The 24,031-nt window shown below is 47.9% G+C and overlaps 1 protein-coding gene across 1 annotated transcript; it reads right to left on the reverse strand.

Moving 5' to 3' along the window:
• Positions 1-4,469: 4,469 nt before the first annotated feature.
• Positions 4,470-24,031, reverse strand: LOC310768755 (cytochrome P450 2B1-like). Its single transcript, XM_083627495.1, has 9 exons — positions 23,595-24,031; positions 23,096-23,258; positions 20,840-20,989; positions 16,562-16,722; positions 16,167-16,343; positions 14,178-14,319; positions 7,611-7,798; positions 6,709-6,850; positions 4,470-4,820 (listed from the first exon to the last, which is right to left on the reverse strand). Exons 1-9 carry the CDS (start codon positions 23,769-23,771, stop codon positions 4,639-4,641), a joined length of 1,482 nt encoding a protein of 493 aa, XP_083483621.1. The 5' UTR covers positions 23,772-24,031; the 3' UTR covers positions 4,470-4,638.

The following is a 24,031-nucleotide window of genomic DNA, read 5'->3' on the forward strand; positions in this document are numbered from 1 at the left end:
TTGGTCAAGGTCTCACACAGGCATAATGATTTATGACCTACTGACTGGAATGTGTTAGTGGTTTGGTCGGTGTGTCGTCTAACAGTCGTTTGGTGTAAGACAGAGTTAGTTAAGATCCGTGTACCTGTTCTGTTCTTGTACATAGTAACTTGAAGTCAGCTGTAAATAATAAACACACCTATAAGTAACAAGTTACTGGTTCCTGCTTCGTCCATCCTGCCTGCAACTGATTGCTTTTGAGGAACTTTGCGTATGCTCTGCTAAGGTCTGGCTAAGGTCTGCAACAGGTCAAAGTTGCAAAACATCAACAGTATCTGCACAGTGAAAGTGTGGATGGTAACCAGTGCTTTTTTCTTTAAAAATGTTTAGGGGCACTCTCATTTTTACTCAAGAAATTCACTATTTCATAGTTCAAATCTGGAAAAATACAGTAAATGGACAAAAGTATGAAGACTCACAAAATGTTTAGGGGTATGCATACCCCTGCGTACCCCACCCCACCCCACCCCACCCCAAAAAACCCCAGCACTGACGGTAACTTCTAATACACTGCCATGTATTATGGCAATCACATGTGATGTTATATGGATGGCCGTATGCAACAAAAGTTCCCCTCTGTTCCTTGACTTTCTGGAGACCTGGAGCAATAACACATACTGTCCAGCATTGTAATTGTGTGGTTTTTAAAATTGTATCGCTTCAAATGTATTGCATTTTTCAATCATGTTAGTAGTTATAAAATTGTTACGAAATGTTTGCAAGGCTTGTTGGCTGCAAATAAGGAGGTGGTGGAAGAAGAAGAAGAAGAAGAAGAAGAAGAAGAAGAAGAAGAAGAAGAAGAAGAAGAAGAAGAAGAACAGGAGGAGGAGGAGGAGGAGTTTGGATTTGATATCCCGCTTTATCACTACCCAAAGGAGTCTCAAAGCGGCTAACATTATCCTTTCCCTTCCTCCCCCACAACAAACACTCTGTGAGGTGAGTGGGGCTGAGAGACTTCAGAGAAGTGTGACTAGCCCAAGGTCACCCAGCAGCTGCATGTGGAGGAGCGGGAATCGAACCCGGTTCCCCAGAATACGAGTCCACTGCTCTTAACCACTACACCACACTGGCTCTCCACTCAGGAGCCTCTGGGTCAGCAAACTGCCTAAAATGGGGAGACTATCAATACCCAGTGCCCTAGACTAAATGTCTTACTTGGCTAGAAAAAAGCTGATATATGGAACTCAGTCACAAGAAACACTACTGCTATTTCTGAAGTTGGATTAGAGGTCAGTATGAACTCGTAATTTCCAGCTGATTGTGCCAAACCCCACCTCCGTCTATTGCCATTTTGATTTGGGGACTGGTAGACCTCAGTAACTTCCAGCTCTTTCAGGCAAGCCTAGTGAGGAAGGTCTCAAACTCTGCACTAGAAGTTGCCATTTTCAGATTTCAGCCCCTTCCAGACAGCAAACTTTCTGACTCTTGTGTAAGAGAGCCAAACTTCACAGCCTATTATCTTGCATATATACTACAGCTGGAAAAGTTCTTTGACCCATCAACTATAACCTTATAGGTGCATCAACTTTTTCCTAGTTCTAGAAGAGCACAATATTTCCTCTGTAAATTGCACCACTTTGCTGGGCGCACTGCTGTTGATTCTTGGTGAGGAAAACACAAACTGATTTCAGTTCCAGCTTTTAAAGCTTAGTACCTGGATAGCTAATTTTTCCAGTAAAAACTCACGAATTATTATTTTTTTAAAAGTAGCAACCTCTATTAAAGGAATACCCCTTAATGTTTTTTGGTAGGAAATTCCAAGCTTAAGCTGCCCACTCCCATATTTTTTAAAAAACTAAAAAAAAATTATCTGCAGTCCTTCAAAAAGTATTCTCAAACAAGTTTATATATTAAAAAACCCGCCTCAAAGGCTGGAGCAGAAACTTCTATGTTAAGGAGACGCTGCAAAACGAGTCCCTTGCTAAATTAATCCCACTCTACTTTACAGAAGCCTTACACCACCAAGCTATTTTGTCACCCAGCAAACGCAATTCCGCACACCCTCCCTCCCTTTCGTCTCCCCCGCGCAAAGCGAATGGAGAACTCTGCTCCCTGCACAGCCTTTTATAGCAAACACGGAGCCTTGAGATGTCAGAGGACTCCGACCCCGCCCTCACCTCTCCTCCAATCGCGTTCCTCCTAACACACCTGCACAGGTGTAGCGAATGAAGAAGGTGGCAAAATCAGGCAGGAAAGGGAGAAGCGCTTGGCTCTGCTCTGCGTCGGCAGCTGGAAATGATTTAGTGGAATGGCCGTGTTACTGCCCATGATTTCTGCATCAGCCTCCAATGACACCAACGGGACTTACTCTCGAGTAAGACCCTCCTGTCGGATGCCGCAGCAACCCAAGTCCCTAGATTGCAACGGGGCTGGTTTCTCCATCATTACGCGTCTTCCAGGTGCGCTTGACCCCGTTGCGATCCTTGGAGGAACCCTGCGCTTATAGAGCAGGTGTTTTGGGTTGTGGGACTACCTCAGCTGCCAAGCCCTGTTTACGAGGGAGGCAAGGAGCGCTGATGGGCTTGCTTCTGAGTAAAAGGTGCACAGGAATTGCGTTCCCGTCCAAAAGACCCACTGTCGTGTACAAAGCACCAGCATTTCCGCAACCCATGCAGAATAAAACAAGCAAGTTCTCCTAAGGGAAGCAAAATCTGGTTGTGGAGTTTAGGCTTGAATCATGGGTTTTTTAAAGTCTTTCTTCTAAGGGTTACTCAACAGAAAGACATACTGATTTCAGAGGTGCAACCGGAATTGTTAGCCTGTCAGATTACAGTCTTGCAGTTTGGTATCCAAGCACCCTTGGCTCAGAAGTTAAATCCCACAATTTCCCACAGGGTTTACTCCCAGATAAATGGGTGGGACTATTTCTTTGCTAATGTTCCCTTTGAATAAGTTGGAATAAAGTTCAATTTAACTCAATGAGGCTTGCTTCTGAGCAGTGCGTTTTTCTGGTGATATGCAGGGGTACACGTACCCTAAACATTTTGTGAATCTTTGTGCTTTTGTGAATGGGAACGGGGGATTAGGGGAATTTGAAATATTATTTATAATATAAAAGCTTTAATATAAAATTTCTAACTGTTGTATTTGTATACAGCAAAGAGAAGTTTAGAGTGATTAGGTATGTTTTAATTTAGTTAATTATGTAATAGGTTTAAGTTAGAAAATGAATATGGATGTTGAATTTGATGTTTGTAATTTTTCTTTTTTCGGTTTTGGAAATAAAAAATAAATAAAAATAAAAGGAAATACGTCCAGGGTTAGCTTCTGAGGGCTTTCCTTATGTACCTTCTCACCCCACCCAACTTACAACGGCTGGGTTTTCAACAAACATTCTGCTTCAATGTTTATACTGCTAACTTTGACTGAGAAAATAGTAATTCATCAGCGGTGACATCTAAACCCAGCAAATTCCTCTGGGTTTTCCCTGTTGCCTTCCTGTGCTTTTTCAGCAAAGTCTTTGTTGAAAAATGCAATGGATGCAATGCAGAAAACCTGGTTGATGTTTGTTATGATACAGCAGTAAGCAGGGGGTTTTCCCAGGGAAAGCTGCGAGGGAAACAAAAAATCTCTCAGACCCATGCCTAGAAAACTTGGGAAAACAGAAGTGTGGACAAGCCCTGTGTCAGCGTGAGACCCCAATTTTCATTCCATCTCCACCCACTGCAGAAAAGCAAGGCTTCAGCCGATTTCTGCTGCCTATGCTCTGTTAACTTCTAGGTTAGATTACTGCATTTTATGGGGTGGTTTGTGGCTGGTGGCAGTTGTGGAAGCTCAGGCTCAGGCTTGATGACCTGGATCTGCACTAAAGATGGCCTCTGGCCTCCTCAGCAGCCGCATCTCTTGGAGCTGGAGTCAGTCAGGGCCTTACCCTCCCAAGGAGGTGGGGGAAATCCTGCAAGGCAGCAAGCAGGTCTTCCAGGACTTGCAGGCATGTGTTATGTACTGATGTTCTCACCCTGGGCCAGCAGGGGAATACTGTAGATAGTTTTCACTCAGGTCCACAAATGCAAATAAGGGATTGAAAATGACGTTCAGTGATTGGATAGTTACAGAACATTGTTACAGTTGCGTTGTACTGGAGCTCTATATAAGCAGGCTGGCTGAACCCTTCAGTTCTGTTCTGGCCTGTGAATAAACAAGAGCTGTTTGAAGAATTGCTGTGTCGTCTGATATGTTCACCCACAACTTAACAGTATGTACTGTGTTATCTTCCATTCAGAAACAGAGAGAAGGTGTTTAGAATAAACTGATGCAAACACAACCCTGCATATCCCAGGCACTTCCTCCAATGTGTCTGTGTACTCACATATATCTTCTTTAAAGATCTTAAATTCTCCTCTTAAGACATTCTGCATTTCTCCTATTTGTTGCTTTCTTCTCTTTTCTTTTTCTACCATGAGAAAAATCAAGAACAGAAGAAGTGCAAGCAGGGCAGACTCCTTTTATATTGAGATCTACACATAGCACACTTTAGTCACAGTGATTTTCAAAGCAGTTTTTCAGCCACAAACCTTCATTGTGTTAATATTATCTCCCAATCAGAGAGATAGAAGAGGAATCCCCCAAATATCTCAGCGCTCATGCAGCAGGGACCATTTACCGGGGAACCACACAAAGATTATAAGGCGGGGGAAGCTTTGAACTGCCTCGCACATCCGCTGAAATGTCTATTTCCTCCCTCTCCTGGAGAGATTTTAGGTGGAAGTTTTGCAACACCGTTGTGAGGAATAGGAAGAGCTCCATACGGGCCAAACCTTCGCCAAGGCAGACCCTTTTCCCTGGAGAAACAAAAAATAGGATTTTATTAAGTATTTTGTGTTTTCATTTTGTATTTTTTATGTTGTGTACTGCCCTATGATCTTCAAGTGAAGGGCAGTATACAAATTTGATAGTAATAATAATCAGCCAGTGAGAGCCAGTGTGGTGTAGTGGTTAAGAGTGGTAGACTCATAATCTGGTGAACTGGGTTTGCGTCTCCGCTCCTATACATGCAGGCCTGTGCAAAGGGTGGGAGAGGCAGCTGGGGACACTTGCCCTGGGCTTCCGAATGATAAGCTGGCCAGGGGGCCCTGTCAGACTTACGCTGCCATGCCAGGAACACCCTGTTACTCCCAGCTGACCGAGAACCCCTGCCCTGGGCCACAGACAAGCTCTGCACTGACCTGGTAATTATAATACAGTGGTACCTCAGGTTAAGTACTTAACTCGTTCCAGAGGTCCGTTCTTAACCTGAAACTGTTCTTAACCTGAAGCACCACTTTAGCTAATGGGGCCTCCCATGCCACTGCGCCGCTGGAGCACGATTTCTGTTCTCACCCTGAAGCAAAGTTCTTAACCCGAGGTACTATTTCTGGGTTAGCGGGGTCTGTAACCTGAAGCGTATGTAACCTGTAATAATATTAATTTTAAAACGTTATTCCTCCAAATGTGGTGGTGGCCCAGAGGGCCACAATAAATGTGATAATTTGTGTCCCTGTAACTCTTTGAGTGTGTTTCTAATAGAGGAGTTATGGTAATCTGTTGCCTTATGAAACTGATGATTTTGCAGGCTGCCCCATTGGGGCAAGAATACAGCTAATAGGTGAATCACAAAGATTTAGCTCACAGCTGGGACATGGTGCAAATGGCTACATGTAATCCGGGTCCCCAACATGCATACTATCCATGTAATAGAACACAGTGGGATTTACCTGCCCAAGTGGTCCATGGCTATCCCACAGGTTCTTTGTGAGCAGACAGAGTCTGCTTGAGAATTCTCCCCCCCCCCCGCCCGCCCGAGAGTTATTTACAGCAGGGTTGACAATCATGTACAGGTGGGGGTTGGATTCCTGGGACTTCAGCTTTTGCTTATGTAGCAGTTTATGTTACTACATAAACTTTGTATTACTACAAAGGAATTTCAGAAATAGACTGGAAAGAGAAGCTGCTGAATTGCAACTCATTACCAAACTTAAAACCATGGAGAGACCTGGTCTGAACAAAGACATTGGATTCTTATCTCATTATACATGACAAAGCCATTTTTCACCTTCTCACCCCTTGCTTTTTCCTGTAAGACCTATTGCAGTCGTTAAGAGTCGTCAACAGGCTCATCACAGCTATCTGCCAATCACCCATTCCCACCACCCTTCTGAGTAATACCCCTCCCCACCTTCTCACTATATAGAAGGATCTGGCAACTTCTGTTTCAGTGTATCTGAAGAAGTGTGCATGCACATGAAAGCTCATACCAAGAACTAACTTAGTTGGTCTTTAAGGTGCTACTGGAAGGAAAAAAAATTTTTTGTAGCAGTTTATAATCTTGCTTTGGACATGCACATATATTATGCACATCTATTATGTCACGTGACAAGTTGTTTGTTCAATACTATAAATACCCAGCTCTGGTTGAAGTTGGGGCTTTTTGCTTTTGGGAAAAGATCCCACGAAAAGCCTGCTGCAGCAAATAAAGGCTTTTCTCGGAAGAACCCGTGTCTGCTTTATTGGCAAAGATTCCCGCTACACTAACACAATGCTCAATCCAAGACTTATTTTCCTATTAATTAACCCAACACCCTTGCCCTTCTCACTCTTTCTTTCCTCCTTCACATCCTTAATTGCTTCTAAGGTTTAGCCGAGCCAGCCCTCCCATGCGTTCCTCCCTACCACGAAGCTGATGTGCAATACCTGTTGAAAATGGGAGGGAGGCCTCATTCTTCCTGAAGGACCCTCTTTCATCCAGGAAGTGACGAGGATTGAACTTCCTCGGTGTCTCAAAGTGCTGGGGGTCATGCAGGGAGGACGACAGGAATGGCACTACTGTGGTTCCCTGGAGAGGAAAGACAGAGACCGCAAAAGCAACGGTTGCTGATATATAAAATATATCAGAATTGGAGAGTAGCCTCTACCAAAGGCGGCATGGAATTTGAAGGTTTTAAATGTTTTTAATGTTCTGTTGAAAGCAGTCCAGAGTGGAAACCCAGCCATATGGGTGGAGTAGAAATACGAAATTATTATTATTATTATTATTATTATTATTATTATTATTATTACTGCAACTGATTCAGTTCAGGGCCTTCTGTTTCCTCTTTATCCTGCATTTGGCCTTTCGCCCTGTGCCAGACCCACCTACACCTTAAACCTCTTGAACTTTCTGCATTAATAATACAATAAGAAACGTAGTTAGTTCAAACCTCCTCAACTGCAGGAGTGGAGATGGCTCAGGTTATTTAAGGTAAGACAGCACAATTATAACAGGATGTTGTGTGTGATTGAGTTTGCTGCCATACTAAAGTCCTTCCACAGTGATGAGGGACTGTTTTTCTGTCCATTAGGCGGGATTTGTACCACAGGTATCCTGCCTCACTGATTAGTCCTCGAGTTTGCTGCACTACACAGACGCACATCTCCTTCTGCTTCCTGTAAATGTTGGAAAGTGGAAGTGCAACCATCTAGGCCACTGCAGCTTTCTACTCTTGCACAGGGATGTGTGTGTGCAAACACACATGTGCACAGCTGCATCTGTACACCTGCAGGTAGGATTTTGGACCTGTCACTAATGCTTCTGTTGGTCACACGGCTCACCGCACCTTGGGAATGCTGAAGCCCCGGAAATGTGTGTCACAGGTCACCGAATGAGGAGGTGCCAGTGGGGAGACGTCTATAAAGCGCTGGATCTCATGAATGACAGCATCCGTGAAGGGCATCTGACTCCGGTCCTCTAAGGAGGGGCTGCGGTTCCTCCCAATGACACGGTCAATCTCCTCTTGGACCTTAGCTGTAAAGAAGAGAGAAGGGTTGAAACTATAAACTGTGGTACCCAGGCGGTGGGAGGTGGTTAGATATATGCATTTATAGGAGGAGGAAAGATTTTTGATAGCCTTTCTTTCCTTGGCGATCACTCTTGGCTGATTAAGATTGTCTTCCATGAATATGGTCTTAACAGTGTGTCCATAAGTGAACGTGGAGGCCAATTCTGGATCCACACCTCCTTCCACATTAGGGACATAGGTTTCTGGGGGCAAGTTGATCATGGTGAGGATTTGCCAAACGTATCTCCCTTTCATCCTGAGTTTGTGCTTCTTCAAAGTTCCCTGATGCCTTTGGTAGAGGCTATTCTCCAATTCTGATATATTTTATATCAGAGCAGTATAGAAAGTAAAATCAAAATGGAGCTCAAGGTTTGCATACAGAAGGTTATTTTTCTGGCATCTCCAATTAAAGGATTAATGTAGAAGCTGATGGAAAGAAGCAATCTCCACCTGAGAGACTGGCTGCCAGTCAAAACAGATAATAAGGGGCTAGACTGGGGGTAAGGAAGACCTTTTTGAAACCAGGGACCGTAGTCTTTTGTGTAGAATCTTTCAGGGACCACATGACAATGGTGGGTAGAACCAAAGCCAAAAGTGGATGGAGCAACAGGTGTGACTCTTAACACTGGACAGTTGGCTACCTTCCAGTCATGCAAAAGCCAACAACCTGCCCCATCATCTCAAGAAACTGCTACGAATGGTCTAAAACTACTCCAGATTATTCCCAGCAGCAATTTCACATCAAACCACCACTGTTCCAGTGTGAACCCTAGAACAGTAGGAGTGCTTGCCATAGATGTTCTGGCCCCAGGGTGATCAAAGAAAGGACCTGGGCAGGCTAAAGTTCAGGTTTTGTCCCAGTGGAACTTTCATAGGTGAAATATACTCAGAGTCGCAAAGTGATTTCATGCTCTTTATTCAGCTCATAGTGGTGAGGAGGAATGAATGAATGAAAGTCCCCTCAAGGTATCTGCTTTATATACATTATTTACACAATGGGCTGCACATGATTGGCTAATTCCGGAATTCTACTGTAAGCCAATCAAGATTCACTTCTATCTGGAGCATGATTGGGTGGTTCCTGCCAACCAATCATACTGCTGCATTGTTCTAGGACCAATCAGACTGCTGCATTCTGAATCCTATTGTTCTAGGACCAATCAGACTGCTGCCTTTTGGATCCTATTGTTCTAGGACCAATCAGACTGCTGCAGTTTGGATCCTATTCAACTCAGTACATAACACCCCTCCCCTCTAAGTTCCAGTCCTGCCCGGGAGGTCGCATTCATAGTCCTCGAGGTACGCCGGTGGCCTACGTGTGCGTTGCGGCCTGGGGTGTTCCCTGGTCCGGGGTTCAGGTTCTGGCTCATGTTCCAAGGATGCTGGCTGTGATGGGCCTGTTTGGTCTGGTGCAACCGGCTCGCTCAGTCGTGGTTCTGGTTCCGGTGTCCTTTCGGCCTCGCGGGTCCTCTCTGTATTTACTGATTCTGCCTCTCCTGCTGGCCCCTCCTGCTCTATGGGCCTCACTGCCCCTCTGTTCCCTTGGGACTCCTCTGACCTTTCCTCCTCCTGGTTTTCTCCCGGGAATCGTCGCCGTATCTGGTCGCAGTGGCGGCGCCAGCATTGCCCCCCATCCGTTAGCACCTCGTACGACACGGGACCAGTGACCCTGGTGACTGTGGCGGGTACCCATGCTGGGCCTGCCCCAAAATTCTTTGCGTACACTGGGTCCTGGGCCTCGAAGGTCCGGGGGTTCCTGCCTTCCCCCACCACTGCCTCATCCTGAGCTCTATCGGGGTGAAGGCGGTCCAATCTGATTGCAAGGCGCCGACCCATTAGTAGTTCAGCGGGGCTCCGGCCAGTCGTTGAGCTGGGGGTGCTGTGTTGTGCTAGGAGGAATGTGGCAAGGCGGTACTCCCAATCCCCTTGCGTCATGCGGCGAAGGGTGTCCTTGGTGGTCCGCACCATGCGTTCTGCTTGGCCATTGGTGGCAGGGTGGAATGGCGCCGAACGGATGTGGCGGATGGCGTTCTGCGCTGTGAAGGTTTGGAATTCTCCTGACGTAAATGCAGTCCCGTTGTCTGAGACGAGAGTGTCAGGGAGCCCGTGGGTTGCAAACAGCCTGCGTAGTACCCGGATGGCTGCGGACGTAGAAGTGGACGGTACCAGTGCGACTTCCAGCCATTTGGTGTAGGAGTCCACCACTATGAAGAATGTTTTCCCCTGAAAGGGGCCAGCGAAGTCCACATGCAGGCGTGACCATGGTGCTCGGGCGGACTCCCAGGACTGGACTGGGGCCCTTGGGGGATCTGGGCAGGATTCTTGGCAGGCCTGGCAGTGTTTGACCCAGGCCTCTATCTCTCCGTCGATCCCCGGCCACCACACATAACTCCTGGCAAGGGCCTTCATTCTTACTACCCCTGGGTGTGTCTCGTGTAGGGCTGTGAGGACCCTTTTGCGGAGGGGCTGGGGAACAACGACCCTGCTTCCCCATAACAGGCACCCCTTGTGGGCCGACAGTTCATGTTTGCGGGTTGTGTAGCCAGCGAATTCTGGCCCGGGGCTGCTGCTGGGCCATCCCCTCCACACCCAGTCCAGGACCCGGGAGATGACCCTATCTTTCTTGGAGTGGTGTGCAACTTCTTGTGCCTGAATGGGGCGGTCGGGAAGCAGCTCCAGGCTCATAACCTCTTGTGCAGGTGCTGGGTCAGGGCCTGTTTCCGGTAGTGGTAGCCTGCTGAGGGCATCCGCATGGCCCATCGCCTTCCCAGGGCAGTGAATCAGTGCATACTGGTAGCTGGCAAGGAAAATTGACCACCTGAGGACACGAGGAGACAGCACTTGGGGGGTCTGCTTTTCGGGGGCAAACAAGCCAAGCAAGGGCTTGTGGTCAGTCACCACGGTGAAGGGCCGCCCGTACAAGAAATCATGGAATTTTTTTATCCCTTCACGATTGCCAGACCCTCCTTGTCGATTTGCGAGTAGTTCCGCTCGGTTGCGTTGAGTGTCTGGGAAAAGTATGCCACCGGTACCTCTCTTCCATCCGGGAGTTGGTGTCCCAGGACAGCGCCAATGCCATAGGGTGAGGCGTCGCATGCTAGCACCACCGGCAGCCTCTCGTCGAAGTGTGCCAAGACCGAGTTTGAGACAAGCAAGTCCTTGACTGCCTGGAATGCGGCCTCCTGGCACTGGCCCCACACCCAAGGGGCCCGCTTGTCCAGGAGTCTGTGTAGGGGCTCCGCTACCGCTGCCTTGTGGGGAAGGAAGGAATGGTAAAAGTTCAATAGTCCCAAGAAGGCCTGAAGTTCAGTCTTGTTCTTGGGCGCTGGGGCATCACAAATGGCCCGTACCTTGTCCCCAGTCGGGTGGACCCCTTCTGCGTCCACCATAAATCCCAGAAAGTCCACCTGAGGCACTCCTAGTAGACATTTTTCCCGCTTCACCTTGAGACCCGCTGTCTGGAAACGGTGCAGAACGGTGCGGAGGCGGTCCTCAAACTCCTCTGGTGTGGGCCCGGCAATCAACACATCATCGAAGAAGGGGGTGACGCCAGGAATCCCTTTAAGGAGAGAGTCCATTAGATTCTGGAATATGCCTGGTGCCACGCTGACACCGAATTGCAGCCGCTTTACCCTGAACGCTCCTCTGTGCGTCACAATCGTCTGTGCCTCTGCTGTGGCCTCATCTACTGGCAGTTGTTGATATGCTTGGGCCAAGTCCAGCTTGCCAAAAATTTTCGACCCAGCCAGGGTGGCAAGGACATGGCTGACCACTGGCACTGGGTATGCATGGGCCGTGAGGGCCTTGTTTATGGTACATTTGTAGTCTGCGCAGATGCGGACCGAACCATTCGGCTTGACGGGTGTGACGATTGGGGTTTCCCAGGGGGCATTAGGCACCGGCTCCAGCACTCCTTGCTCCACGAGTCGGTCCAATTCCTCGTCTATACGGGGTTTCAGGGCGAACGGGACCCAGCGGGCCTTGAGCCTGACTGGTCGTACTGCGGGGTCAAGCTGTAGAGCAATGGGGGGGCTCGTATACTGTCCCAATTTCCCATCAAAAACCCCCGGAAATTCCTTGCATATGGCGTCCACGTCCACTTGTAAGGTAGTGTGGTTCACCCCGGTGACGGCTAGCCCCAGTGGTCCAAACCATGCCAATCCCAGTAAGCTAATGTAGGGGCCCTTGACCACAAGCAAGTCCAGTTGCCGTGTCCGCCCTCGGTATTGCACCCTGAAGGTCTCCACCCCCATTGTGGGGACCTTACGTTTCTGGAAGTCCCGGAGAGTGAATGGGGCCGGCCTGAGTTTGGGACCCCCAGTAGGACACAGTTTCCTTAAGGTCCTTGCCGAGATTATGGATAGAGTTGAACCCGTGTCAAGTTCCATGCGGCATGGGGCCCCCTCTATCTGTACCTCTACATAAATTGTCTCTACGTTGGGGTGGGGCAACTGGTATACCTGGAAGTCCGTGAGCTCCGTCGAGTTGCCTTGGTGTGTTGGGCCCCGGGACCTGGGGCTCTTGGATTGGTCATCTGATGCCTGGCGTCGGGTGGGCCGAGCTCGACACACCCGGGCGATGTGTCCCAATTTTCTGCACTGCCTGCACTCTGCGTTGCGGAAACGGCAGGTCCTCCTCTCGTGACTGTCTCCACAGCTTGCGCAGTTCCCTGCTTCTCGTCGAGGCAGCTGTGGTATGTGGGCTGCTTGAGTGTGCTGCTGTACTCGGTGCACCTCCTCCCTGTTGGATCCTGAGTCGTCGGTGAGGTCTTCGTGGTGGACCCTTGGTTGGGACGGCTGGCTCGGCCGTGCCTCTTGCGTCGACCTCTCGGCAGCTTCCGTTGCCAGGGCCTCCTCCAGAGCGACCTGGAACGTTAGGTCCTTCTTAGCGTAGAGGCGTCGTTGCAGCTTCTCATCCTTCAGGCCACCGACGAGGCGGTCACGAAGCATGTTCTCCAGCTCTGAGAAGTTGCAGAACCGGGCAGCTTGGCGGAGAGAGGTCACAAACCCAGTTATGGTTTCCCCAGGGGCTTGCCGCTTTGCATAGAAGGCATTTCGACGAGCCACCACAGAGGGCTGTGGCGAAAAGTGCCCCTTCAGCTGTTCCATTATTGTTTTGTATGGAACAGTAGCGACGTCTTCGGGTGCAAGGAGAGCCCGGGCGATTTCAAACGTCTCCTCTCCGCAGATGCTGAAGAATATTGCCCTCTTCTTGGCGTCTTCTTCATCGGTGACCCCTTTGGCTTCTAGGAGGAAGGTGAAACGGGAGGCGTACGCTTCCCAGTCTCCAGATGCTGGGTTGAACGGCGAGAAGCTGCTGTCGGTTGCCATTCTGAGTTCCTTGTGTCCCGGAGCTGAAGCCTGGATACACGGTGCGAGGCAGCGGTGCGGCAGGTGGCGGTGCTGTGTGTGGCAGTCAGCTCAGCGGGATCCCATCCTCGTCGCCAGTGAAATATACTCAGAGTCGCAAAGTGATTTCATGCTCTTTATTCAGCTCATAGTGGTGAGGAGGAATGAATGAATGAAAGTCCCCTCAAGGTATCTGCTTTATATACATTATTTACACAATGGGCTGCACATGATTGGCTAATTCCGGAATTCTACTGTAAGCCAATCAAGTTGTGGATTCACTTCTATCTGGAGCATGATTGGGTGGTTCCTGCCAACCAATCATACTGCTGCATTGTTCTAGGACCAATCAGACTGCTGCATTCTGAATCCTATTGTTCTAGGACCAATCAGACTGCTGCCTTTTGGATCCTATTGTTCTAGGACCAATCAGACTGCTGCAGTTTGGATCCTATTCAACTCAGTACATAACAATAGGCTAGAGCACGGGTGTCAAACACAAGGCCCGCGGGCCGAATCCGGCCCACCAGACCTCGTCATGTGGCCCGTGTAGCCGCCGCCGGCCGCCAGCCTTCACCTTTTATTCTCGCTTTTTTTTTTGACACAAGAAAGCCGCCTCTTCAGCGCATGCGTGGCAGCCTACAAGCCAGAGAACATCTGCCCTCTAGCGGCGCCAGCCGTTCTACACAGGAAACCTCCACTTTACATGCATTCAGGAAACCTCCACTTGTTTTTATATTGAGCACATGCCATCCTGTGATGTGACAGATCCAACGGCTGCCTGAACCCTTCTCTCCTGTACTGTAAGTCCTACAGATACAACCAGCCCTTTGAGGGTGACCAAACTGCTGATGCGGCCCCCGATGAATTTGAGTTTGACACCCCTGGGCTAGAGCTAAAAGGGAGTCCTGGTTTATTTGGCAAGGAAGGAACCCATAAGGCAGCCCAAAAGATGGGCAACAAGACTGAGTAAGGAAGATTTGGTCTTGTTTTTTACCTTCTATCTCTGGGTATCGGAGGAGGATGAGAAGCCCGTATCTGAGGGTGGTGCTGACTGTCTCTGTCCCTGCAAAGAACAGGTTAAGAACCGTAACAGCCAAGTTCTCATTATGGAATTCCGAAGTTGGGTTCTCTTTCTCCTGACACAGGGAGGAAGAAGAGGAGGAAAGAAGAGAGCAAGTTATACAACCAGGAGCCAATCATCATGCCTGCACAAATATTTTATGGAAGGCTGGTGTACGGCCAGCAGGATTTCCTTTCTGTATATTTAGATCAATTATGAAAGATCAATTATGCTGTATATTATCAACCTCTATTATATAGAAATATATATTCCCTGAATGAGATTGACTGGATAGGAGTTAATGAAAATGAAGACATCTGTGCTCGACAGAAAATATTTAAGTGTACAGGTTGAGGTGGTCCTCCTACGAGATTTTGCCCTGTCAATTTATTTTGACAGCAGATACTTTTGAGATTGTGGGACGCGGGTGGCGCTGTGGGTTAAACCACAGAGCCTAGGACTTGCTGATCAGAAGGTCGGTGGTTCGAATCCCCGCGACGGGGTGAGCTCCCGTTGCTTGGTCCCTGCTCCTGCCAACCTAGCAGTTCGAAAGCACGTCAAATGCAAGTAGATAAATAGGTACCACTCCGGCGGGAAGGTAGACGGTGTTTCCATGCACTGTTCTGGCTCGCCAGAAGTGGCTTAGTCATGCTGGCCACATGACCCGGAAGCTGTACACCGGCTCCCTCGGCCAATAAAGCGAGATGAGCACCGCAATCCCAGAGTCGGTCATGACTGGACCTAATGGTCAGAGGTCCCTTTACCTTTACCTTTACTTTTGAGATTGGTTTGGTAAGGTAAGGAACCAAGAAGTGTTTGGCCTTAGGTTTCTATTTTTCATTTTTACACTGTGTTATGGCAGCTGTTTCTAGTCCCCCTCACCTTAGATATCTGACTCAATAGAATTTTTATTCTAATCCATTGTAAGTTTTTTAACTTTTGTAAAGTGTGGTTGAACAATACAGTGGTACCTCAGGTTACAGACGCTTCAGGTTACAGACTCCGCTAACCCAGAAATAGTCCCTTGGGTTAAGAACTTTGCTTCAGGATGAGAACAGAAATCATGCTCCAGCGGCACAGCGGCAGCGGGAGGCCCCATTAGCTAAAGTGGTGCTTCAGGTTAAGAACAGTTTCAGGTTAAGAAAGGACCTCCAGAACGAATTAAGTACATAACCAGAGGTACCACTGTATTATTATTACCAGGCCAGTGCAGAACTTGTCTGTGGCCCGGGGCAGGGGTCCTCGGTCAGCTGGGAGTAACAGGGTGTTCCTGGCATGGCCAGGAAAAATAAAAGCAGGAAAACCCGCTTTTCAATGCTGGACATTGGTGCAGGAGCTGCTCAGGTGCCTGGGGCGGTGTGCCCAGGGGCAGGATGAGCTGCCCATAGGGGCAGGGCACACCACGGGGCCTCCGGAGTCTGCCTGCCTCCTCCCACTCAGCCGCTCTACAGTTGGGGGGGGGGAAGGAGCGGGCGTACCGTTTGGGCAGCGCAGAGCCTGCAGGCGTCCAAGCCACCGTGTCTCTCCCATGAGAGATGCGTGGCTTGGGCACACTGCAGGCCCCGCGGTGAGTGCCGCCCAGCATTTTGTCACCCCCCTCAGTGGTGACACCCAGGGCGGTCCACACCCACCGCACCCCCTTGCTCCGCCCCTGATGCTGGACCAGAACAAATGGCAATTTGGGTTTTTCCATGGATTGCTGTTTGCTCTGATTCATTGGCAAAGAGTAGATTGTAATGGAGAAATCATGGGACTCAAAAGAGAAAGGGGGAAGCATTTAGACACGGTGCTTTCAAGTGTGGACCTGTGCCTAGAAATGCAGCACAAAAGGAAGTTTGGATGAGGCCTTTATGTCAGAACAAAGACTGTTGAGAAGGTCAACCTCCAATAACTGGGAGACACACAGTTCCCCCCAACAAGTACCTGCTCCATTTTGGCCAGGAAACAGTCAATGAAGTCCCGGGGGCAATTTGGATCGAAGGACTCCCGGTGGATCTGGACCCTCTGAGAGACGAAGTTTATTAACTCCTTCATGTACTTGGGCACTTCTTGGTGAGGCCCAGGCAGGATCCGCATGAGGCCTGGGAAAAAATTCTTCATCTTTGAAGAAAAATAACAGACAACTGTCTAAGCTTCCTCATTGTATTACACCCCATGGTCTGGACCCCTTAATGCCCAAGCCCTGTACTATGTCCTCCCAACCCACACCCAAATAAAAAATGAGCCATTTTTTTAAAAAGTGGAGGGCATGAAATAACCAGGTTACGGGAGGCTATGGATGCATTCTCTTGTCCCAGGTGAGCAGGTGCCTCCATTACCTGCGACGCTGTGGAAAACATGAGCCGGAAGGTTTTGTTGATCACATTAAGTAAAAAGACAAACTGTTTGTCTTCATATTCGAACCGCTGGCCAAAAACCACAGAGCAGATAACATTGGAGACGGCATGGCTGAGGTAGAAGGTCGGGTCAAATGGGTGCCCTGCGGAGGTGGAAAATGGGGACAACATCACCTAAGATGCCAGGTTGCATCCTGTGGTTCAAAGGAGTAATAATAATAATAATAATAATAATAATAATAATAGTAATAGTAATAATTTACTTATACCCCACCCATCTGGCTGGGTTTCTCCAGCCACTCTGGCAGCTCCCCAAAAAATATTAAAAACACAATGAAACATCCTACATTAAAAATTTCCCTAAACAGGGCTGCCAGTGGCTTGAATTTAATTAATTTTATAATGAATGATTTTAGAGTGTTGTTTGTGTTGTACTTTTGTATTGTTTTATTGTTGTTAGCCGCCCTGAGCCCGGCTTCGGCTGGGGAGGGCGGGATATAAATAAAAAATATTATTATTATTATTCTTCAGGAGAAAGAATATACCTAATGGACACTTTTAAATGCCTGTTGCTTTTGTCCATGAAGTAAACACAGAGGAATTACACCAGAAAGATATGGATGTCTCGTGTACCCCAGGTAGTGTGGTTGCTGACCTTGAGCCAGACATCCTGTAGAGTGAAGTCAAATGGGCCTTAGAAAGCACTGCTAACAACAAGGCCAGTGGAAGTGATGATATTCCAGCTGAACTATTTGAAATTTTAAACGATGATGCTGTTAAGGTGCTACATTCAATATGCCAGCAAATTTGGAAAACTCAGCAGTGGCCAGAGAATTGGAGAAGATCAGTCTACATCCCAATCCCAAAGAAGGGCAGTGCCAAAGAATGCTCCAACTACTGCACAATTGCACTCATTTCACACGCTAGCAAGGTTATGCTTAAAATTCTACAAGGCAGGCTTAAGCAGTATGTGGACCGAGAACTCCCAGAAGTGCAAGCTGGATTTCAAAGGGCAGAGGAACCAGAGACCAAATTGCAAACATGCGCTGGATTATGGAGAAAGCTAGAGAGTTCCAGAAAGACATCTACTTCTGCTTCATTGACTATGCAAAAGCCTTTGACTGTGTCGACCACAGCAAACTATGGCAAGTTCTTAAAGAAATGGGAGTGCCTGATCACCTCATCTGTCTCTTGAGAAATCTCTATGTGGGACAAGAAGCTACAGTTAGAACAGGATATGGAACAACTGATTGGTTCAAAATTGGGAAAGGAATACGGCAAGGCTGTATATTATCGCCCTGCTTATTTAATTCATCATGCGAAAGGCTGGGCTGGATGAATCCCAAGCCGGAATTAAGATCACTGGAAGAAATATCAATAACCTCAGATATGCAGATGACACAACCTTGATGGCAGAAAGTGAGGAGGAATTAAAGAACCTTTTAATAAGGGTGAAAGAGGAGAGCGCAAAATATGGTCTGAAGCTCAAGATAAAAAAACGAAGATCATGGCCACTGGTCCCCTCACCTCCTGGCAAATAGAAGGGGAAGAAATAGAGGCAGTGAGAGATTTTACTTTCTTGGGCTCCATGATCACTGCAGATGGTGACAGCAGTCACGAAATTAAAAGACGCCTCCTCCTTGGGAGAAAGGCGATGGCAAACCTAGACAGCATCTTAAAAAGCAGAGACATCACCTTGCCAACATAGGTCCATATAGTGAAAGCCAGGGTTTTCCCTGTAGTGATGTATGGAAGTGAGAGCTGGATCGTAAAGAAGGCTGATCGCCGAAGAATGGATGCTTTTGAATTCTGGTGCTGGAGGAGACTCTTGAGAGTCCCATGGACTGCAAGAAGATCAAATGCATCCATTCTGAAGGAAATCAGCTCTGAGTGCTTACTGGAAGGACAGATCCTGAAGCTGAGGCTCCAAGACTTTGGCCACCTCATGAGAAGAGAAGACTCCCTGGAAAAGACCCTGATGTTGGGAAAGATGGAGGGGACAAGGAGAAGGGGATGCCAGAGGACGAGATGGTGGGACAGTGTTCTCGAAGCTACCAGCATGAGTTTGACCAAACTGCGGGAGGCAGTGGAAGACAGGAGTGCCTGGCGTGCTCTGGTCCAGGGGGTCACGAAGAGTCGGACACGACTAAACGACTAAACAACAACAACAGCAATGGACACTGGTGCATTTAGCTAAAAATAGCTCCTGAATGTTTTAACAGCATCCAGAAATATGCAAACGAAGCTTCTCCAGCTAGATGAAGCCAAATAAACCTCTGCACATGGGCAGGATCTTGCCATGCCGTGGAATACTAGAAAGCTTGGGGGCCGTCCTTCCTCTTAATTAGGCAAGATATAGAAATTCTCCTCAATTCTATTAAAAACTTTCCGGAGGGACAGAGAAAGCAAAGAAGAAAAATGATTTTACATTTAAAGAATGCACTCTTATTTAATATTGAACTGTCAAGGCGTAGGCAGAAAACACAGAGGGTTATATCCACCCTCATGTGCAAACTGTGCCCCAGAAAATGGAACTCTATATAGTGAATTTCAAGAGTTCCTTAAGACAATGACTTGGAAAGTTGTGGTAAAAGAGAGGCAACTTTGCCTTTTCAATAGCTGAGGGGAAAGCCTAAGGAAATAAGCAAAAGGGACAAGGCCATCTTGCAGTTTCGCCCAGCAATGCAATTCCAAGCCATCCTCTGGGGAACCCAAATTCCTCAGGGACTCGTGAGGCGTGTGTAGTAATTAATTTATTTCAGAATGAGACATGTGTAGTGATTAATTCATTTCAGAACGAGGCATGTCTAGTCATTGATTTATTTTGGACGGTCGAGCTGTTCAGAAGGGCTTACTCTGGGGGGCGGGAGGGCAGGAAAACCTTTTGAATCCTCCTTAAAAAACAAAATCCTGAGGCAACTCCTGTGGCCCTCTAAAGGCCCATGGCCTTGGAAAGGCTCCCCTCACCCTCCAGGCCTTGAGGAGAGAGAGAAAGGGAGAAAGGAAGAGGCAGCTCCTGGCAGAAAGGCAGCCATTTTGAGCCTGGCGTTCATTTAGCCTCTTCATGGCGGGAGAGAGGAAAAAGGCGGGAAAAGGACTCCACTAGAGGATGGCTCCCTGGTATCTCCTCAGTTTCCTCACATCCCTTGTCTGGTCTGAGGAGAGAGGGAAATGGGTCTTATTTCTCCACAGAAACAATCCTGGTTCCTCACCAGATGTCTCACCCCTCAAGTCTCTGAGGGAAGAGGGAACGGAGGCAGACAAGCCCAAGGTTTATACAGGGGTCAGCAAATTTTTTCAGCAGGGGCCGGTCCACTGTCCCTCATACCTCATCGGGGGCCGGACTATATTTTATGAGGGAGAAATGAACGAATTCCTATGCCCCACAAATAACCCAGAGATGCATTTTAAATAAAAGGGCACATCCTACTCATGTAAAAACACGCTGATTCCCGGACTGTCCGGGGGCCAGACTGAGAAGGCGACTGGGCCAGATCCAGCCCCCAGGCCTTAGTTTGCCTACCCATGGTTTATAATAATGATGATAATGTATTATTTATATCCCACTCATCTGGTTGAGTTTCTGAGGGAAGGCGCCGGGTGCTCAGAAAACCACAGAATCTGGCACCACAATGGACCCCTCTGTGGTGATTAAACCCTTTTTTGCACATCTGGGCTGGAACACAAGGAGGAAGGAGATCCTTTACAGTGGTACCTCGGGTTAAGTACTTAATTTGTTCCGGAGGTCTGTTCTTAACCTGAAACTGTTCTTAGCCTGAAGCATCACTTTAGCTAATGGGGCCTCCTGCTGCTGCTGTGCCACCAGAGCACGATTTCTGTTCTTATCCTGAAGCAAAGTTCTTAACCTGAAGCACCACTTTAGCTAATGGGGCCTCCCACTGCCACTGTGCGTTTTCTGTTCTCATCCGGAAGCAAAGTTCTTAATCCGAGGTATTCTTTCTGGGTTAGCGGAGTCTGTAACCTGAAGTGTATGTAACCTGAGGTACCACTGTATATGCCACAATCTTCCTGAGGGACTAACGCCATCTCCTGAAACCAGATGACAAACTCTGTGGGCAACGGGGCAGGTGTAAAGGAGGAAAGCCAGACCCACTTATTTGACAGGGGACTGAATGATTGTGAGGAAAGCATGGCGGGTGTTTTGGCAGGATGAGCGGCCGTTCCAACATCGTTTTCCTCGCCTCCTGCTACGACAATGTCAAAAAGCACACGGCGCCCCTTCCGAGGGGAAACGTTCACCTTCCGTTTTCCTCAGGGCTTCCACCAGGAACTGGGCCTCCTCCTGGATCCGCTCCTCGATGGATCTCTTCCCCATCCCAAAGTTCCTCAGGGTTGTGAGGGAGAAGCGACGCAGCTGCCTCCACCGTTCCCCGTTGGTGGAAACCACGCCTGGAAATGGAGAAAAACGCCACAAAAAAGGCAGAAGACTGGGGGAGAAAAGATGGAGGCGCTACACGGAAAACAATGGCACACAGAACCTCCCTCTTGTTTAACAATCCCGTTCTCACAGGGGCAGCCATATGTTCCAGGGGGGACATTTTCTTCACTACAAGTCAGGTCCAAAAGAAGATGGAAGGGCCACACAGAGAACAGTGGAAAAAGCAATGTGTTTCTGGTTTCTCTGAGATGAAGAGGGATAGAATCACAGTATTGTAGACATGGAAGGGACCCCAGGGGTCCTCTAGTCCAACCCCCTGCATTGCAGCAGTTATAGAGGAAGCCCTGGCATGGAAGTCACTGCACAGAAAGATGGAGGGACAGTTGGCATGAGCTGAGGGGTAGCAGACTTTCGGCATAATTTCACCACCTTGAATCAGCTCAGGGGTGGCAGGCCTCTGGACCACAGGAACCAACCACCAGGCCTATGGCTCTCCTTCTTGGGACCTCCCAACCATCCCAACAAGAGTTCGGCTTTCCAGTGGCTTCCATTGGTGCAAATGGTAACAAGAAAGAAATGGAAGATGGAGAGAGAGAAAGTGAGAATGAGGGCAGGGAGGAAGAGGCAGCTGTGAAGGGAGAGAGAAGAAGCAGCTTACCTACATTAAATAGGATTCGGTTCACATTTAATTCACACTCATTTATACTTTGCAAAACAATAGGAGAACTGAAACACAGCCACACTTCAAAATTTTCACTTGTCCAAATTTTGCAGTGCGGTTCTCCAGTCAATATTTATAAAAACAGTGGAAAGCAGGCATTAAAATATATTCGTGAAACAGTGAAAATAACATCAAAATGCATTGTATTGGGGAAATTGCTTGCAAAGATAAAATGTGTACATTAGTCACAACGGCAGGGAGGACCGTTGTGCTTACTAGGAGAAATCCGAACTAAAACACTGGAGAATTTTGGAGAGGTTTGTTGCTGTTTTTAAAGAAAAGTGGTGTGGAGAAGTGGAAAAATGAGAAGTCTAGAAAAGCCAAATTGGTTGACCTTGCCATTTCTAGGAGTGAAATGGGGGAAAGTGAGACACTGGAAAGTGAGAAAATCGAAAGTGAGTCAAATTTCTCCCCCATCCCTAGAAAAGGAAGATAGGAAAAATGCCTTGGAATGATAGAGTTGGAAGAGATCACCATGAACTTCTAGTCCAACCCCCTGCCATGCAGGAATGCAGGAATACTGAGTCAGACTCTTTAGTTCATCTAGCTCAGATAATACTGAGACAAGAACAGTTGGAAGGATAAGGTGTGTGTGGCAGAAAGAAGGCGAAAGGGGGGAAGGAAGGAAGGAAGGAAGGAAGGAAGGAAGGAAGGAAGGAAGGAAGGAAGGAAGAAAGGAAGGAAGGAAGGAAGGGGGGGAAGGCCATGCAAACCTTTTCCTCTTCTTTTCCCCCACACCTTGGCTCCAGCACCACTTACCACAGTCCTGCACATCACTGAAAAGTTTCCTATGGTGGAATGCAATTTTCAGACTAAAAGTAGTTCTTCAGTCCTGAGCTATATTAAATTATAGACTCACAGCGCTCCTTCTCCCTCTGGTGGCTTCAGTTATAGCTTCATGTTTTGGTATATCTTGTAAATCAAGTGCACCACACCTCTTGCTTTCTCATTTATTATGATGGTACTCTCCACTTGTATGTTATCTCATCGCAAATATCCAGATAAATTGCTTTATTGTTGCTTCTTGTGCATGTAGCATCCCAGGCTGGGCTTGGTTTGATTTACTTTTTATATGTTTGACTCATGAAGTCCTATTTTATTATTGGGTTTACATGGATAATGTTCAAAAATAAGAAGAAGACAGGGATCATAGAGAGCTGCCTTCTATCGAGTCAGGCATGTGGTCCATCCAGCTCAGTATACTGACTGGTGCCTGCTCTCCATTGTTTCAAGTAAATGCCAGAGACTGTAGCTGGGACATTCTGCATTCAGAGCAGGTACTCTTGACACTGAGCTATGGCCCTTCCTCTAATATTGCAAGATAAATTTATCCCATCCCAGCTTTCGGTTGCATTCATTTCTGCTACAAACACTCTATTTTCAAGCTGCCACTTACCATAATCCCTGATGCTTTCATCCATACCCATCATCAGTCCTCTCCCTCCAAATGCTTCTGCATTATCTATGAGTGCTTCCTTTATGGTTCCATAACCGCACAGCACCACAATTGGCCGGGAGCCCATGTAGACAGTGAAGACTGAGCCATACTGCTCCTGGAACTGCCAAGAGACAAAGAACACACCTGATACTTGGATGGAAAGCGACAGCGTGAAAGGGTGTGATTCGGTGGAAGACCATGTGCTTTGCATGCAGAAGGACCCAGGTCCAGTCCCTGCCATCTAAAACCCTGGAGAGCTACTGCCGGACAGTGCAGAGCAGAAGAAAACATGACTAGATGGATCAGTAATCTGAATCTGTATAAGGCAGTTTCCTCTTTTTCTGCAGTAACAAATCCTGCCTAGGGGTAGCTCCTCCTCTTCCACTCCAAATGGCACTGGGACACCTCCTTCACATAGCAGCCCCCAGCCCTGCTGGCAGCAGAAACCCACACTCACCTTCTGGAAAGATGTTATGATGTTCCGAACATCCAACTGGAGCAAATTGCCCAGCAAAGGCAATGGGGTGGGGCCCGGGGGCAGTTTGCCCTTTGTGGCATCTCTCCTCCGGATTAGGATAAGCAAGAAGGTGATGCAGGAGACCAGCAAGAAGGGCAACACTCCAAAGAGGCCCATTTGGGAGCAGACGGCCCTCGTTGAGTTTGCTGCTCCTGGTACTTTGGTTCTGCAAAGAAGTGGATGGGCATCCCAAGCGCTGCCTATAAATCAAAGGGGCCTGAACTCATTTAAAGATTAACTATTTTCCACGAATGAGCCAGTGTTAAGAATAACAGGGATAAAGGTCAGTTTGCATAACTTATTTATTATGAGTTTTGCCAGCACACTTTGGTGTCCTCTCCACATTGGTATCAGCAAGGAAGGCAACAGAGGACACA

This window comes from Podarcis filfolensis (genome assembly GCF_964270895.1).
Source record: "Podarcis filfolensis genome assembly, chromosome: 8".
Classification (NCBI taxonomy): Eukaryota; Metazoa; Chordata; class Lepidosauria; order Squamata; family Lacertidae; genus Podarcis; species Podarcis filfolensis.

Excerpts from the sequence above, each read along its gene's own strand:
- LOC310768755 (XM_083627495.1), bottom strand. The coding sequence starts at position 23,771 with ATGGGCCTCTTTGGAGTGTTGCCCTTCTTGCTGGTCTCCTGCATCACC. Across the intron at positions 16,723-20,839 it reads AGCCCTGAGGAAAACGGAAG|GGCACCCATTTGACCCGACC; the intron begins GTGAACGTTTCC and ends CCACCTCCGCAG. Across the intron at positions 6,851-7,610 it reads GGGGCTTCAGCATTCCCAAG|GGAACCACAGTAGTGCCATT; the intron begins GTGCGGTGAGCC and ends TTTCCTCTCCAG.